Raw genomic sequence first — 18,198 nt, forward strand, 5'->3', positions numbered from 1 at the left:
ATAGCCCTGTTTGGGGAAGAGAGTTTGACTACATAGTTGTCATGTTTAAAAACATAATTTACAAAGGACTCAAATTTTGACTACAATGAAAGATACCCAATGCAGATTATCTTAAAATGGGAATTTATGGGTCATAGAGCCAAAATAAATGTTGGGGTAATTTCATAGCATCAGTGGAAAAACTATAAAAACCCACATTTCAGGGACTGGAACTCCCGAAGGTGACCTTGCCTGGGCTGTCCACAGATGGAACAAGTGGAAAGAATACAGGCAGGTGTAAGCTGCTTCCTGCTTCACCCTCTCATTTCAAGTCTCATGGTAGCAGATTCCCTCTGGTTTCAGCAGGAGAAACACATTCTGGGGGGGCTTCCAGGAAGTACTGTGGCTCCCTGACTAAGGGATCAGAGTAGACTGTAGCAATTGACTCAGCTGATGTAGAACTTGGACAGGTTGCTGGGCTTTACCCCCAGAGTGTGCGATTCACAGGTCTGGGGAGTGGCCTGGACTCTAGGACTACCGAGTTCCCACGTGGTGCAGGCACTGTGAGCCCAAGGACCTTTCTCTGAGAACCACCAGCCTTTGGATCTCTCTCCCTCAGCTGTCTCTGCCTTGAACCTCTACCAGGCTGTCCATGGGTCAGTGGTGGGTGGCGCATGTGTTGAGTGGACTTGCAGCCCAGGTCATAACGTCCCCTAAGTGAGGAATGGAACAGCATCGCTTGTCCTGGAAGTTTAAGACAGTGCACCCGCTCCCTGTACCAGGCCGGCACACCATCCCTGGGCACTGAGCAGGTATGAGCTAGTGCTGGCAGCACGTGGGCCTTGCCCAGAGAGAGCCCCAGGACTGACACCAACGACAGTGTCGTCAACGTCCGTGCAGCTGGAGTGACTGCCCCCACTCTGCACACTGCCACTCCGATCCACGGAGGACAGCACAGCAAGCCGTGGAGGCTTCGTGAGTTTCTAGTAGATTTGCCTCTGCAGCAGAGCCTGCAGGATTTGCTGGTGGACCAGGTATGAGGGCAAGAAGGGTTAAGGACGGCTCACAGGTTTCTGGCCTGATCAACTGAGTGATGGTGATGCCATTTACTGAGATGTGACAAACTAGCAGAGTTGCGGATGGGGGCAGGGGGTCCTGACTTATTTGTACTAGCTTCCCATGGCTGCCATAACAAATTACCACTAACCTGATAGCTTAAAGCAACAGAAATTTATTCTCTCACGGTTCTGGATGCCAGAAGCTCAGCGTCAGTCTCATCGGGCCGAAGTCAAGGTGTGGGCCGGTCTGTGCTCCCCTGGAGGCTCTAGGGGAGAACCCATTCCTTGCCTTTTCAAGGTTCCGGTGGCTGCCAGTGTTCTTCATTTGTGGCTACACAACTCCTCACGTCTCTGCCTGTGTGGTCACATTACCTTCTCCCCTTCTGTGTGTATCATATCTCCCTCTTCCTCTCTCTCATAAGGATACTTGTGTTTGCATTAAGAGATCACCCTGATAACCCAGAATCATCTCCCCAAGTCAAGATCCTTAATTACATCTGCAAAGATCCTCTTTATAAAGTAACATTTGCAGGTTCCTGCTTTTGTGACCTGCTGTCTTTAGGAGGCCATCATTCAGCCCACTACAGACAGGTTAAGGTTGAAATTCCTGTTAAATGTCCAATTGGAGATTGGAAAGAATTTATTAGTAGGCGATTAAGAAATGGAGCAGTAAGGAGAGAATGCTTCCAAAGCTTCTTTATGTAACAATAAAATCCCATGGTTAATGAAATTTATAGGATAGAAGATGAAAATGGTTAAAAGTTGGAGCACATTGAAAATCTGAAGGTTATTTAAACTGTGTTTACTTAGTTATGAGTAAATGTAGGATGCTGCCTCTCAGAGTAAGCTAGTAGAGGGCAGGGATTAGGTCAAGTAAATTCTATAGAAGGTCTCGTGTTCCATAGGAATAAGAAATATTTTTAAAAATTTATTTTATTGAAGTTGATTTACAGGGATAAGAAATATTGAATGGCATTAAAAGTCAAGGTAAGTAAAGATAAAAAAACATAATGAGATGTGTCTTACTTTCAGATTTTCTTATGCTATTTATGATTTTACCAGGCAAGTCTGAATTTTAAACCTGTTATAATTATGCGTAGGAGCAAAATGTTACAGAAGACAAGGTTACCTTTGAAAGTCAAAGTGTTGTGAAACGTAAGGTACAAAGCCTTTACTGAAAGAACTTTTTTCAATATTAATGTTTGGAATCATGAAAGGAATCCATGACACTGCATTGGCTGCTAAACCACGTGATGTGCTCTGTGGACCCAGAGCCATGTGCTAAAGAGCAGGACTATATCAGAGCTTTAGAAAGGCATTTCCTGTAACAGTAAAGAGTCAATTAGGAATTCCATCGTTATAGATTATAGATCAATTGATTTAGCGCCCAGTAGATACTGAGAAATTCCAGAGGCACACAAAGTAAATGTAAAACTTTTCTCACCTTACATTCAGTGCTCTAATTTCTACGTGACTCATTTCCTCCCTAATTTGAATAAAGATATTTTAGTTTTGCTTTGGGAAGAGCCCCACTTACTTAAAAAGCTAGTTGAGAAATGCTCCCTAGTGGTTATGTCAAATATTTTTAGTTAGTTTAAAAAACACACACACAACTCTTTGACTCTAAAACTTTTGTTATTTTTGTCTTTAAAAGCAATCAGCAGGGCCCAAGTAAAAACATTTTATTCCGAGAGAGCTAGAACTTCTAAGCAATAGTAAACATGTAGCCTTTGGGTATTAATGGTTCTGTAATTGTTTCTAAGATACCCAGAATGTATAAGAACAAGACAATAATGAAAGTGTCAATGATTAACTTTAGAAGTTCTCTTATAGCAGGCTGCCAGCTAGAAATACTACAGTCAGTTGGCCATCTAGCAGAGGGGGTCATCTTATGGACTCTGTGGCCCGGAAGTCTGAAGAGCAGTGGACATGTGAGGTCTGTACGCTAATAAATAAGCCGTCTTCTAAAGCATGTGATGCTTGCCTGACTTCAAGGCCTACGGGTAAGACTGAATTTTGATTCTGAGTTCCTTCCATTTCAAAGAGGGTTAATTATACAAAGTCAGGTACATATCTTCTTCCGTCTTAATATTTCATAATGAAGTAAAATGCTCTCTTTCTGAAAGGTTTCAAGGAATTGCCAGCCTTTGCATGTAAACGATGCTGACATTCTGTTGAGCACTTTTTTTTTTAACGGGGGGAAAGCACGCTTGTGCTAAAAGAGTCTGTGCCGTTGTATCTCAAAAAACTGAGATGATCACATCTGTTCTCTACTGTTTCTAATGAATTATTCAATAAAGCTTTGTTTTATGCAGATTTCAGCAACTTTTGAGTTTGTTATTCCGTCCAAGTGTTTCATAAATTGAAAGGGAGGATTTCTGTAAGAATATCTTTGCAGGTGGAATAGGAAAATGCTGAGTTTTTTCACTTCTTTAGCCTCCTACCCCTTGTTATTAAAATCTTTACCCAGACAATTGTACTGATTTCATTGAAATCCTTCAGAATAACTCTTCATAGCTCAATTTCATGCGTGCAGAGGATGTAGAACCTCAGAGGAAACCTGTGATTAAGAACCATCTCATTGATGCAGCTTCTACTGTGTTCTCGAAGTGTTCTTTCTTTCTTCAATTAGAGAGGAGAAAGTTCATTCTTGACTTCTGGACCCCCCATTGTATGAGCTGTCATATTGTGTTGTGTTCGCTGGGCCAGAAATGCAGGCATCACCCCTTATACAGCTTTGCTGGTAGCAGAAGGGACTGTGTCTCCTATTTCTGTCCCTCCCTCTGCAGTATCATTCAACAGAGAGCCCCCAGAAAACCCCAGTCTTAGGTTTCCACATTTATTCTGACATTCTGAAATGCCTTTACACATCTTAATTATTATCTTGTTATTTTTTTCTGAGTATGAAAGGCAGATAACTGCAGTTTAGAATAAATTAACAGATTCCAAAATCCTAGGACGCTTTTTTGAAACACATTTAGTAAATGTAAATCTTAGTAATTCATCTTTACTTAATTTTAATAGGCCTTTCACTTGGTCTTGTCATTCACAGAAGCATTCCTGATAATCTAGATATAGGCTCTAACTACTGATCTAAAGCTTTGTGGGGTGTCACCTCTTATTTACACTGCTTTAATATTTGGTCTAATAGCAACAAAATTGATAGCTCAGTAACCTTTAAATGCTTAAACATAACATAAAGCATAACAAGTAGAAATCTTTATTAAACCCATCTCTGAGTCCCTGGAAATTTTGTACTTCATATGGTACTTTATTTCCCAATCTGAAGGTGGTTAACTCTGAATTGCTCAAGCTAACTTTGTATTATTAGTTCTATACATGAGGTCACTGTAATAAATGAACTAAATGTTTTAATCGAATGAAAAGATGTTTCAAACAGTCAATGTATTTATAGGAATAATGCAGAATTACTGGTCTCTCCTTCCAGATTCGGTACCTAAGAATGAAGAAAATCCTATCGCCTTTACCAGTTTAGTGAAATACCCTTGTAATAGCTTTGGAAAACCAAGGACGGAAGTGAAGATCAACAGGAAAACTGCATTTGGAACTACAACCCTTGTTTTGACGGATTTCAGCAATAAATCCAGTGCTTTGGAAAGAGAAGAAAGCCCAAACCAGATACTAGATGGGGAATTTCCAAACCCTCCTACTAACGTTTGTTTTAGTGATACAGTGCACCCCTCCAAGGAGAGAACAAACTCTAGAACTCAACTATCTAACAAAGTAAACATATCATCTATGGTCTGCTCTCCGTCTAAATTATTTAGTCCAGCATATAAAAGATTAAAAACAACCCACTGCTCATCACGGGATCTCAAAAGTGGCAACCCTGGATTTTCTAACAGGTATGATGCTTCTAACCTTGCTCTTTAAGGTATTTGCGTAAGTTTTAAGAATGCAGAAAGATCATCCATTGCTGAGGAAGCTGAACTGATCTTGGAAATGTCAGTCAAACCCTGAAAGACTATTACAGTAATTTGCATCCCTTGCCTCCTCTAGCTTATAATATTGGAGAAGGGAAGGGAATGAAGAACAGAATTTCCTCCATCTGTAGAAAGTTTTGTTTTGCTTTTTTCTGGCTGTAACCATATACATGCTTAATACAGAATGTTTGGAAAATACTGGAAAGTATAAAGAATAATGATGAAATCCCCCATAATCTTACCGGTTGGCTGTCTCCACTGTTAGCAGTTTTGTTTAAGGTTTTCTTCCAATGAAAGATAGTTCTTCTAGAAGGGAAACTATCATTCATAACGTTTAGTAAATGTCTTCTGTTGTAAAGAGAGGGATCTGAGATATTTTTAGTGACATTTCTGCCAAAGAAAGTGACTGTATTTCAAACAGCCAGGGGGCAGGGAGGGCGGTCTTTGTTTCAACCAAAAAGGCTCAAAGAGCCGTGAGTACTACTTTTGGACCTGAAAGTAAAAAGTTGTAATTCCAATTAATGAATACTACCAGATCAGATATGTTTTATGAGACTACCAGCTACACATTCAGGAGAAGACCCCCCAGTTGCTGTCACCAGAGACAGAGAAATTTTAATAAACAATGTCATCCTTGTTCCTTAATGATTATTGGCAGATCCTGGAACTATTCTTCCCCAACCTTGTTTAATTTCTTTAGCTGGGGCTCCTATCACACCTGATATTATGCCTCCGTCAGGGAGAGAGATCTCTCCACAATTTTCTTTTCCTTCAGAAAGCAGACACTGTATATCCAGCCTCTTTAAATGAAGGGAAGACTATTTTAAACGGAGTGAAGGTGAGTTTTCTTCCCCTGTGCCTTTTCTTGCCAACGGGGGATGAGAAGAGGAAGAGTTGCTGTGGATGGGATCTAAAATAATCTCAGGAGGGATTCTGATTTCCAGCTTCTCACCTGATGAGCTATGTCTTTGCTGATGGAAAGGTTCTTTGAGCAGTGAGATGAAGGACCACCATTGCACAAACCTAGACCAACCTCTGGGAATCCTTTAAGAACAGAATTCTGAGACGGTTTTTGGTCAATAGATGCTTCAATCTTGAGTTTCTTGTACTGACTCTAATTTTACCATCAGTTAATCTTGATCATTTATCCTTGGCTGATTTGTTGTTGTTGTTGTTCATAATCATGTATAATAACTGGTTTGACTTTTGTCCATAATACTCACAAAATATAGACATTTGAGTTAAGCTCTGGCAGGCAAACTTTTAACTGACTTGATCAGTACACCACCTTTTCACTGAACACTAATGAATGTGTCATGACGGAAGTTTATGAAGGAGCTAGTTAAGAGTGTCTGAGTTGGGAGGCTATGCTGTAGGAAAATCATTTTTGAACAGCCTTTTCTGTTGTGTAGCTTAAGTGGAAAGAAGCAGATGTGATCATTTAAAAATATTGTGGCTTTTTTTGTACTCAAATGAAATATCTTGGCATATTTTTATTTCCTTAGTGCTTTGTAGAAAATCTCAGACAATTTAACTAATGAATTATGGATTTAAAAAAACATTAATGTAACCTTAAATTTTAAAGATTTCTTCATAAGCCATCAGTAATAGGGTCATATGATTAATCACAGCACACAGCTTTACTTAGAAACATTGCAGCGTGCGTATGTGTTGAATATAAGAACCCCAGGAATGAGACTCCAAAATCAATCAACATCAACTAGCAGAATAAATGTCAAGTGATGAAATACATTCACCCAGCAGCCCTTCTGCACCCAGCTACTTTACAAGGAATAAATTGCAAATTACTGTCATGTGTTTCATTTTTCTCCTTGTCTGGCAGCTACAGTGTTCATCTTGTGGACAAGATGCCGGGCAGAAGCTCACAACATAATAGGATTAAAGCAGGTGGTCCAACTCAGAGAATTCATTGTTTCTTTAATAATTGTATGGTAATTAATTTGCCTTTTGTTCTCTTAATTACTGCTCTCATCACCACATGATACATGCTATGTTGATGGGGCATATTTTCAGATTGGTTTTTAGATAGACTTGAATTTTATCCAGCTACTGGATTATAAATTAGATCGTTGAACCAATTTTTAAGCAGTTAAGAATGACTGTTAGACAGTTTTAAGTCTTTGATCCAATTATTATAAATGCAGAGCAAAACACGGCGATAACCACTTCAAAGAAGCATAACGTGTTTTGGGTTGAAGTTTTTCCTGAGCTGATGCAAAGGCTCACGTAGATGAGTGAAATGAGTGAAATGAAAATCACTAACGGTTTCTCAGGTCTGCCGCCATCAGGGTTGCCAAATTCTACCTCTAATCACCAGTGAAGCACTCACCTCTCATTCATGCTTCTGCTTCACCTTTTGGTGTTTTCAGTCCCCAAGGATGTCAGAACCACCTGGGACCATCCAGGATGAGTCATTTAACCTCTGTTTGTTTGTTACGATCCTTGAAATACTGCTGAGCTACAAAATCTACATTCAGTGAGACTGATCAGTTCAATGTTTTTATTATAATGAATCACCCTATCTGTAAAATAAGTTAAACCATGATAAATTGATCACTGAAAAAATACCCATTTAAAAAATTACAAACCTGTGCTTGGTAATGTCTTCCTTCTTGATAATAGTTTTTATCTGATCTCTGTTCAGTGTTAATTGAACAGTGCTTATTGAACATGTTCAGTGTTTATTTATTAATAAGTATTTATTAAGAACCTATTATACATTAAGCATTACTCTTGGTTCTAATGACAACTTCTACCTCAGCAAACTACAGCCACCAGGGCCAAAGTCAGCCCACCCCCTGTTTTTATAAATAAAGTTTTATTGGGACACATCCCATTCCCATTGGTTTACATATTCCCTCTGGCTGCTTTTCATGCTAAAACAGCAGATTTGAGTATTTTGCAACAGAGACCATAAGACCCACAAGCCTAAACGTATGTCCCTTCTGAAAAAGATTTTCCAATGCTGATCTATTATATTGACTGTTTATAATCCAGTATTAGTATTCAAAATGATGGTCCTAGTTATCAAAATAAGTTAAACTATCCCATATGCTAAGTTTACCCAAGAAAATGCTCTGCTACATTTTCGAAAGTTTTTAAAGTAATGATTGAAACAAAGAGGAACCAGGATGTCCTCAATTAATCAGAACATTTAATTACCCTGGATAATGTTTGCTCTCATAAAATTAAGATTCCCTGTACATCTTTAGAGCTTATGTGTTCACAGATGGCATCAGTGTCTTGGTTACATTAACTCAGTGCTTCAGTACTTAATGTGTATATGAATCACCTGGGAGTCCTGTTAACATGCAGATTCTGATTCTGCCAGCGATCTGGAGTAGGGGAGGATAATTCTGTACTTGTAAGGAGCTGCCAGGTGATGCTGATGCTTCTGGTCAGATGGACCACACTCTAAGGGCCGGGATAAGATAGCATGTGGCTATTTTCTCCTTTAACTTTATACCAAGGAAGCAACAGAACTGAAGACAGAAATGAGGAACCTATAGGAAACACTGGGATCTTTCCTTTCCACCTTAATCCTGACTTCCACCGTGCTCCTCTCCAGGAAAGCTTTACTAGTAAGAAAATCTAAACATCTCCCTGGATTTGCAAAACTCTGGAGATTTCTAGGTTGAAGCAAGTGGGTTTGAAAATGTTTAACTGTTACCTCAGACAGCCTTCCAAATAATATAGAAAACTGTTTGCATGTGTGTACTTTTTTTTTTTTACAAAAGCATCAGTTTCTTTCTTTCCGTTAAGATTCTTAACCTTCTGTGTTCCTCCTCTAAATTTTTTTTAAGCACTGTTTATGACCCACCTGCTTCAATTTTGAAATCACTCAACTTCTCTACAACCACCCAGATGTTCAGCTTCTCTTGAAGTTAACGTTTTAATATTGCCCCTTTTGGGGAGGGGGGCTTTTGAAGTGAAGGGGGTTGGAAAAGAGAAGTCTATTGCCCCTCACCCTCCCTATTTCTGGTTAGCACCCCCCGTAACGCTAAAATATAAGCCACTATCCCCTACCCTGAAAATGCTACCAACAAAATACCTGCTGGAGAAATATTTAATGATAACAGTTTCCTTAGCTGTGCCCACAGCTGCTCTCATCTTGCACACGCCTGCTGCCCAAGCAGCTTCAGAAACTTCAGGATGTTTGAGTCCATCCCAGACATCAGGATGCTTGAGTCCATTTAAAGAAATATATTTAAGCATCTATTTTATAAATGAGTGTAAACCAATTTCACCACAAATAAAAGATCCCTTGTATGTCAATTCTATCTCAATAAAACTGGAAAAAAGTCTCACACTCTTAACATTTTGATTAGATATGACGCCTCAAGGCATCATTATAGGAACAAGTATGGGAAGAATGTGGTTTAGGAAGCAAGGAAAAGGGAACCAACCTCTGATTTATAAGCATTTTTAAAAAATCATTTAAGAATGGTATTTTGTTCTTTAGAAGTTAACAAAAAAAGAAAGGAAGAACTTATCATTAAAAAGTTAAAAATAGGGCTATTAAGGGGAAGGGCTTCTGGTTTTAATAAGAGCTCTTTTTCTCTTCAGTTGGTTTATTAAGAAGACTTTTATAAAGACATTATTAAAATATGCAAAATATAAAAAAATTAAAAATAATCATGAAGCTCTTTTTCAAAGAAAACATTCCACCTAGACAGCTACAGTGGAAGCCCGGCTTCTGGCCTTTATACACTGTACTCAGGGGTAACCTCCAGACACTCTTGATCTAATCATGGGGGGAGACTAAAGCTTCTTCGCTAGCTTTACAAAATACACATTTCTGCTCTGCCAGGCAGCCTGTTACTTGCTGAAATATGATTGCAACTATTGTGGTAGACTTGGTCAAAGAAAAGCATAGAAAATTGTCTTTAAATTGGACAGTAGATCTCTTTGGCCTTGTCAGAACCATTGATGAGAGTTTGCTACTGATGAGAAAATAATTGGAGAAGATTGTGAATCTAGTTCCTTTGGGCATCACGGGACAGCTGGACTTGAGAATATTTTAAGGGAAATAAAAGTGGCCACCCTGTCATGTTGGGTAAGAAAAGAACCAAATGTCACAAATGAAAACTAAGAAATTGGATGTGCAATTCAGCTGTTTCTATTCTTGAGAAATTTAAATGATATGCCTAATTTAAATTTAATTTACATAAATAGGTAGCTGTGGAAAGAAATTACCTGGGAAAACCAAGAATTAAGAAGATGTAGGAGTGTATGTATTGGGTTGGCCAAAAAGATCGTTCAGTTGGTGAATACATTGTTCAATAAAATTCTTGGTGAAAATGAAAGATGTCTTTTATTTTTACTTAAAAGCAAATGAACTTTTTGGCCAACCCAGTAATTGCGGGAAGTTGATGGTGGTCACTTTCTGGTACCGTCTCTTTGTACAGGCGGGATTCCGATGCGGGGTGAGGTGCTGTGAATGACCCCTTTTAGCACGATCATGCTGCAGTTATTGTGTAACTTGTCATTACAGGGAGCTTCAGAGTAACATGACAGGTGGTCCTCGTTCATTAAATGCCGGCAGTCCCCGCTGCAGTAAACATGACCGCCCCTGCGTTCTCCACGTGGTGAGGAAGGATGGAGAAAACAAGGGCAGGTGCTTTTATGCTTGTCCTCTACTGAGAGAAGCACAATGTGGATTTTTTGAAGTACGTGTATGACCTAACAAGCTTAATGATAGTGTCCTTGAATACTTCAGTTATTAAAGTGTAACAAATAGCAGTCCGTTTCTGGTTTTACCTTTAAATTTAAAAGCCATGCTGACTGACATTTAGTCTAAAACCTGAATGTTGAATAACTGAAAATTCGAAGAGGTTCATCCCCAAAAGAAAATTAATCAAATGACAGCTATTCCATTATTAGAATATTATTAGAATATATCATATTTGTAACAACAGGGTAGAAGTGTTGCCCCCTTGGCTTACAAAGAGAGAGGTATTGAGTCACCCAGGTGACTGATAATCCAAGATAGATATTTGCTCTTCCTGACTTCAGTGTGACATCCAAACCTTTGGTTTATGCATTGGATAGAAGAACCCAGGGAAATAATTTACATGCCCTGGATTTACAGTAAACATAGCAAATCCTACCGCACAGGCTTAACCAAAACAAGTGATGGCGCAATAACAGTTTAGATGTAGGTGATTCCCCAACCTTTCAATCTATGAGTTTGTCCCTGCAAATGAGTGTGAGATACAAGACAGGAATCTCGGAGCTTTTGGTCAGTCTTTGTGCTTTCCACAGAACGAGAGCCTCTCACTTCTGACTGTGAGCCTAAGGTTTAAAGACATATATTTTTCCCAGCTGCTTCATCTGGTGCCTAACTAGAAAAAGAAAATATGGATCTGTTTAGGCGCTGGAGCAAAAGTTTTCTGGTTGGGCTTGCTGAGAGAGAAATGATCTGTCTTCAGTGTGATACCTTCCTAAGGAAAATTTGATCATGATCTTAGAGCATAACCCCTGCCCGAGATGTGGCTCCATCCTACTCAACTTCCTGATCTCCTTCCCTCAAAGCTTGTATAGATGTAATGGAGAAAATATTATTGGCAATATTAGCAATATCACAGCCTTCTTGGTAGCTCTCTTGAGGCCAAAATTAATAAGGATAAGAATAATACAATGGAATTTGCGTGAATTAGTCCTGGTAATTATGTATTGGATGCTTTCTTTTCCTAGGAGACTAAGGAAGTTTAATATTAAAATCATAACAAATATTTGACCTTAATAGCTTAAACAGAGCTATAGCAGGAACACTGGTGATTTGCTTTACAGAGAGATTTTCAATAAAGTGAAGGAACTTCTGTAAGTATGCCTTTGGACAGAGGGAAACTCAGAATTATGACTATTTTCTGTGTGATTCAAGCGAATTTGTTAGAGATGCTTCTTATAGGATATAAGGTTTTTTAGGGGCAACAACTAATGACTTACGTGTATCTTACAATGTCAAATTAATAGGAACAGCAGTGAAGACAGTACAGTACTAATCAAATGTGTCGAGGCTCAGCCTGTCTGTCATTCTACCTTCCATCTAAACTTTACAATCTGTTTCCCCCGCAGTGGGCAGATTTGTCCTTCCCATTCTGCAGCCATGGCAAACGCTCCATCATGAGAACAGTGTTGAAGATTGGACCTAATAATGGAAAGAATTTTTTTGTGTGCCCTCTTGGGAAAGAAAAACAGTGCAATTTTTTCCAATGGGCAGAAAATGGGCCAGGAATAAACATTATTCCAGGATGCTAAAGTTATTGCAATATTCGAGAACTCTTCATTTTATTTGTGTGCCATCTTTTCATTCAATTTTTTTTGCCTTGATGAGTGCTATATGGGTTTTATCAAATATACAATATATTCCATTTAGAATGTATATTTAATGCATTTAGTTATGACAATAAAGTATTTTTAGTATGCTCTTGGTCTCTTGTAACTTCTTTGGGGAAGCAGTGATTTTTTTTTTAGCAGTATGCAGTACAATAAAATAATAATTATTCTGTCTGAACTGAATAATTTCTCAGATATCACCACTATTCATAACATATGATTAAAGGAACTTCTTGTTTTCTTAAATGAAATGTAAGAAATGGGATCTTCATTATAGAAAATCATATTTTCTTCTTTATTCAACAAACATCAAGTTCCTCTAGGGCTTCCCTGGTGGTGCAGTGGTTAAGAATCCACCTGCCAGTGCAGGGGACACAGGTTCGAGCCCTGGTCTGGGAAGATCCCACATGCCGCGGAGCTGCTAAGCCTGTGCGCCACAACTACTAAGCCTGTGCTCTAGAGCCCAAAAGCCACAACTACTGAGCTCACGCACCACAACTACTGAAGCCCACACGCCTAGAGCCTGTGCTACGCAACAAGAGAGGCCACCGCAATGAGAAGCCCGCGCACCGCAACGAAGAGTAGCCCCAGCTTGCCGCAACTAGAGAAAGCCCGCGCACAGCAACGAAGACCCAACGCAGCCAAAAATAATAAACAAATTAAATAAATAAACAAACAAAACATCAAGTTCCTCTAGATGCTAGAGACATGCCAAACACTTGTATAACTTCAAATGCATTTTTGTGAAAAGCTGTGGGGATTCAGAATATAAAAGTAACATTTAAGAAAAGAAGTCATCTCTATATCTTTAAAAGAGAAGTTGGTTTAAACTTTTCTGATCTTGATTTTAATACCTATTAATTTTTAAAAGTTCATTTCAAAAGCTTAATGTGATATTTTTATTTCTAGTTTTATTTTAACTCTTCTTCTTTTTTTAAAAAAATTTAGCTCAGGTATTATTATTTCCCAAAAGGAAAGAAAAACATTAATCAATGCATTTCTGCATGTTGGTGGAAAATTCCATTCAGAGCTGGTTCAATCTATTTAAAAAAAAAAAAAAAAAGACAGCATGGAAGATGGCTGGAACCCTTCCCCCTTCTAAAACTAAATGGCCCATGCAGAGCTCTAGAAGTTAGCAGCATATGAAATTACCAGCAGGGACAGAGCATATTTCATCATCCTGCATTTGAACTCTACACTGAAGAGACACAATTAGAACCAACCTAAGATCCGTGGTCTTCACCTAAATTGCTCAACAGGGTAATAACTATAGAGCAAACCAGGAATGAGACTGGACCATTGATGGTCTTAGTGACATGATGTGAAGTACACATAGTGTGTATTCAGAAGACAACTACAAATTAATTGTACAACAACAAGGGAAAAGGCCTACTGCAAATCAAGCTTCCATAAATTCCAGTCTCCAAAAATTAGCAAATTAATTACAAGGAAATATAGGCAAGTGAAACAATAGATTTCAATATAAGAAGTTTAGAGACTTATCTACTAAGAAACAAAGAAAATTTTACTGACAAACATCAAAGAATCAGATGGATAGACAAAGCAGGACCCTGACTGGAAAGAATGGATGTTTAAAAAATGTCATTCTTCCAAACTTAATTTTGAGTTTTAAGGAAACTTCCCATCAAAATCTTAAGGAGGTTTCTGCTTCCATTGTGGAGTAAGCTCCAACTGAACCCAGCTTCAGATTCTGGACAAAAAAACAATACTGGAGAGTGAACGAAAGCAGGCAGATTCTGGAGGTGTGTAAAATGTGGAAGAAGGGACCACCTGGAGGTAATTTCCCAGGTTTTACAGTTTTTATCCTGAGGGCAGCACAAAGTCGGTTTCAACCCAGAGTCTTTCTGGGCTGAAGAGCCAGCAGACAGTCTGGCCAACCACAGCCACCGGGAAGAGGGAAATCTCAGAAGAGATTCCAAGATGGGGAGCCCAAGTTCTGTGTCTAAACTGCCCATGACCTTGAATGACCCCTGGACCATACACACAGGCGTGGAGCAGACAACACAGAGCAGCTAAAAGAACTGGATAGATAAAAGAACTGAACCAAGAGAATTTGCACTTTGAATCCACTTGCCTTAGACAAAAGGATCAACATTCCTCTAGGAAAAAAGGATCAACATTCCTCTAGACAAAAGGATCAACATTCCTCTAGGCAGGATCATATTCCTGTCTAGAGGAATATGCCAAATCCAGAGTCTCCACCACATCATATTCACATGTTCAGGGTTCTGTCGGGAATTATGCAACGTAAGAAGATCCAGAGTAATGTGACCCAGATTCAGAGAAAAGACTAACACTCCAAGATGACCACGATGTTGGAATCTACCAAGGATCTTAAAGCAGCCATTATAACTATGCTCACTGAAGTAAATGCTAAATGGAGATGATACCAAATGGAAATTCAAATCTTCAAGAAGCAATACAGAAACTCTTAAATGGCAAATATCTAAATAAATATATTATTTTTGCCTCAGTTTCATTATAATACATGAGACTGTTCAAAGCAAAAAAAAGTTATAGTCTTGTAGATTTATAATGCATGTAGATATGAGAATTGTAGCATAAAGAGGTCAAAGGAGCTATACAGTTGCAAGTTTTCTACATTGTGTGTGAGGTGGTTCTATATTAACTCTAATTGTAAAAAGTTAAGTGTCTATATGTGATATCTATTACCAGACTTGGGAAGTTTTCAACCACTATTTCTTTGAGTACTTTTCTAGTTCCACTCGCTTCCTCCTCTCTGAGATTCCAGTGATACAAATATTAGATCATTAGATCGTTATTATCCCACAGATTTCTGGGCTCTATTTATTTTTCCCTGTCTATGTTTCCCACTCTCATTCAAACTGAGTAAATTTTATTGATCTGTCTTCAAGTTCACTGACTCTGTTGTTTGTCATCGTCACTCTACTACCGAGATCATCCAGCTAATTTTTTATTTCAATAATTGTATTTTTCATACCTATAACTTCCACCTGGTCCTTTCTTTATAATTTCTATTTCTTTAGTGAGATTTTCCATTGGTTTCAAGATAATTTATAATTGATTCCAGAAGCACTTTTATGATGTCAGCTTTAAAATCCTTATTGGATAATTCTAATATCTGATTTATCTCAGTATCTTCATCAGTTAAGTGTCTTTTCTCCTTCAGACATGTTTTTATCAGTTTGGGGCAGAACAGGTGATTTTTTGATTGTATCCTGGATGTTTGTTACTATGTTAGGAGGCTCTGTGTAAATATTATATTTTAGCATGCAGTCATCCAGATTAGTTAAGTGTGTAGGCTCTGACTTACATTGTGGGCTCTATTTCCAGTGACAGCTTAGTTTTCAGAGCCTTTGCAATCCAGTTCTGGTCTGCTTCTTTCTGGTTTTGCTGTGGGTCCTCATCAAGCCCTCTGGTGCTGTCTGCAGACACAGAAGGTGATTCCCTGAGCTGCCTGGTGCTTCTAGGACATCTTCTGCAGAGGGTTGTGGGCAGAAGCCGCTGTGCCTGTGTCTCCTCATGCCACCGGGTGGAGGGAACTGGTATTGTTATCTTCTGCATCAACAACATTGGTTCCCACAGAAGCAGAACCAGGACCAGGCTGGCAGCCTTCAGAGCTGCATCTGTTCATCACTGTCTGAACCTTTGGAAGCTGCTGTGTGGTCTGCTGGTATTCATCTCTCTGGAGTTTATCTGCCTATTTCTTGGTACTTCAAACCACATCATATGAATATAAAGGCTTTTCATGATCAGGGGAAAACAATGAGAGAGGGGGTAAAAATGAGGAAGATGATTTTAAGAGCCACTGTTTCTGAGCCCTTATTTGGTGACAGCTGCTGTCACTTTCCATAGATTCTTTCATTTAATCCTCTTGACTACCCTGTGACATCTATTACTGTTATTTCTCATTTTACACTTTAAGAAAGCTGGTTTGCTGTAGGTTAAGTCAGAAATATGTCACGCAGGCTGTGGTTTGAATGAAATTTGCACGCTCTGAATAAGCTTCTCCCCTCTCCGTGTATTAAAGAAAATTGGCTGTACCCAGAATTGCATGTTGTTGATATGTACAAATATCTAATGTACACAAACGAAAATAATTGTCGAATGACAATAAGATCGTGGTCATTTTTTTCTCTAAAATTTGTCATGTTAAAATTTCTATAAATTTATTTGAAATCTCCATTACTTTCCATTGCTTTTATTTAATTTCTATTAAAATTCTTTTTTAAAATCCATTATTTTCATGTACTTTCTAAAGGTACCTGCCATCGCATATTCTAGACCACCATTATTAGCAAGTTGGGGTGTGGGATGAAGGAACAAATGTTCCAATGAGTTTCCAAAAAATTTAACCTCCTTTTTCTTGGTATATCTTTGCAGCACTTATATGTCTTCTGGAGCTTATGCTAGTGTTTGCCTTGTGTTGTATTACTTGTCCTGTCTGCATTTCCTGATGTTCACCTAAGGGATTGTATGTAACCCTTCTTTGTTCTTCAGAGACTCTTACCAGAGATTGTGCCTTGTACACAGTAGACACTTGTAAACATTTGATGAATCTAATAGATGAAGGTTTAATATCATGTCAGTCTTTTGAACATTGTTAATCTTGTTACCACTATTCAAACATGAAGTCACTTAAATGTCATTGAAAAGAGTGTCACTGGTTTATTATGAAAGAGAAAGAAATTCCTTGGTGTCTAAAAGCTGTTAAATCTTTCTGGTAATTTAAATGAAAGTCTTCACGGACAGGCCCAAGCTAATCAGATCAAAGGGTGTGCATTCACTGGAAAGGAAAGAAAGTGTAAGGCTGCCTTAGTGCTACCCTGAGATGAAAAAAATGTGAGTACCCCGTCCAACGCCCATGAGTTTGAACCTCTTCATTTTGTAGGAAACCAAGTCAACTGGTTTAAATCACTTCTTAGTGTTTAATTCAAGTAATCTCTATTGAGCACCTACTATGTGAAAAATCCAATGATACGTATTTTTAAAGTAGATCTTGCCAATGCTTAAATGAGGGAGAGATACTAAGGGATAGCAGCTCTATACGCAGAGTGTGGAAGGAGAGCCCACGCCTGATTCAGGAGCTGGAGGGACCTCAGGAGAGACAGCAGCTGGAATTTCACCTTGGTGAAGATTTGCGTATGTGCAAGGGCATTTCAGGCTGTAGGTGCAGCATCAGCAAAGAAGCTCAGAGCACAGGGAATGTGTGGGGAATAGCAAAGAGTCCTGTTTGGCTGGATCATAGGGAATATGAAGGAAAATACAGGGGGAATATCTGTAAAGGAAGAATTCATTCCATTTCGCTGCTACCAGTGGAGTTCCTGGGATGGGCCAGTTCTTTGTTCCCAGGATATAAAAGTAAAAAGTCACTCTTTTCCCTTAGGGAGCCCATGGCAGAGAAGCAAGCCAGTGCACACCACCGGGACCTGTGCTGGGTTAATGATGCAACCAGTGGGCCTTCTGGACAAATGAAAAAAGGAATTATTCTGCCAATGCCATGCAAGATGGTATGTATAGTGTTTAATTACTTAGATTCTAGAAAACAATTGAGTTCTGGAGTCAGACTGCTAGGTCAAAGCCTGCCCCACCCCTGACCCTGACCTTGACCCTGTGACCTTGAACATGATATTTTATTAGGTTTGGGCTACTGTGTGCTGAGTCTTAGGTACCTCACCTGTTAGGTGGCGATGGTACCATCTCCAATGCTGTTTTGAGGATAAAGTGCTGTATCTGTTTAAAGGGCTGAGCACAATCCCTGGCCGTCAAAACACAAGAGTTCATTTTTTTACCTTCATTATTCTTACTCCTCCTCCTACACTTACAGCGGTTATTGTGGGAGGTTTCAGAGAGGA

General features: G+C 39.0%; 1 protein-coding gene across 2 annotated transcripts in view; it reads left to right on the forward strand.

Annotated features, from left to right (window-relative positions):
- NEIL3 (nei like DNA glycosylase 3) overlaps positions 1-17,803 on the forward strand; it is a 44,854-nt gene extending 27,051 nt beyond the window's left edge. The window contains exons 7-10 of one of the 2 annotated variants that reach the window (XM_082608569.1): positions 2,871-3,040; positions 4,486-4,903; positions 10,497-10,671; positions 17,730-17,803. In XM_082608569.1, the coding sequence (XP_082464695.1) occupies positions 2,871-3,040; positions 4,486-4,903; positions 10,497-10,671; positions 17,730-17,786 (820 nt within the window). In that variant the 3' untranslated portion in view covers positions 17,787-17,803. Of the gene's footprint in view, positions 1-2,870; positions 3,041-4,485; positions 4,904-10,496; positions 10,672-12,079; positions 12,382-17,729 lie in introns of those variants that run through there. The other variant, XM_082608568.1, reaches the window with a different exon arrangement.
- The last annotated feature ends 395 nt before the right edge of the window (positions 17,804-18,198 follow it).

Source organism: Mesoplodon mirus, assembly GCF_964341445.2.
Source record: "Mesoplodon mirus genome assembly, chromosome: 20".
In the NCBI taxonomy this organism is placed as follows: Eukaryota; Metazoa; Chordata; class Mammalia; order Artiodactyla; family Ziphiidae; genus Mesoplodon; species Mesoplodon mirus.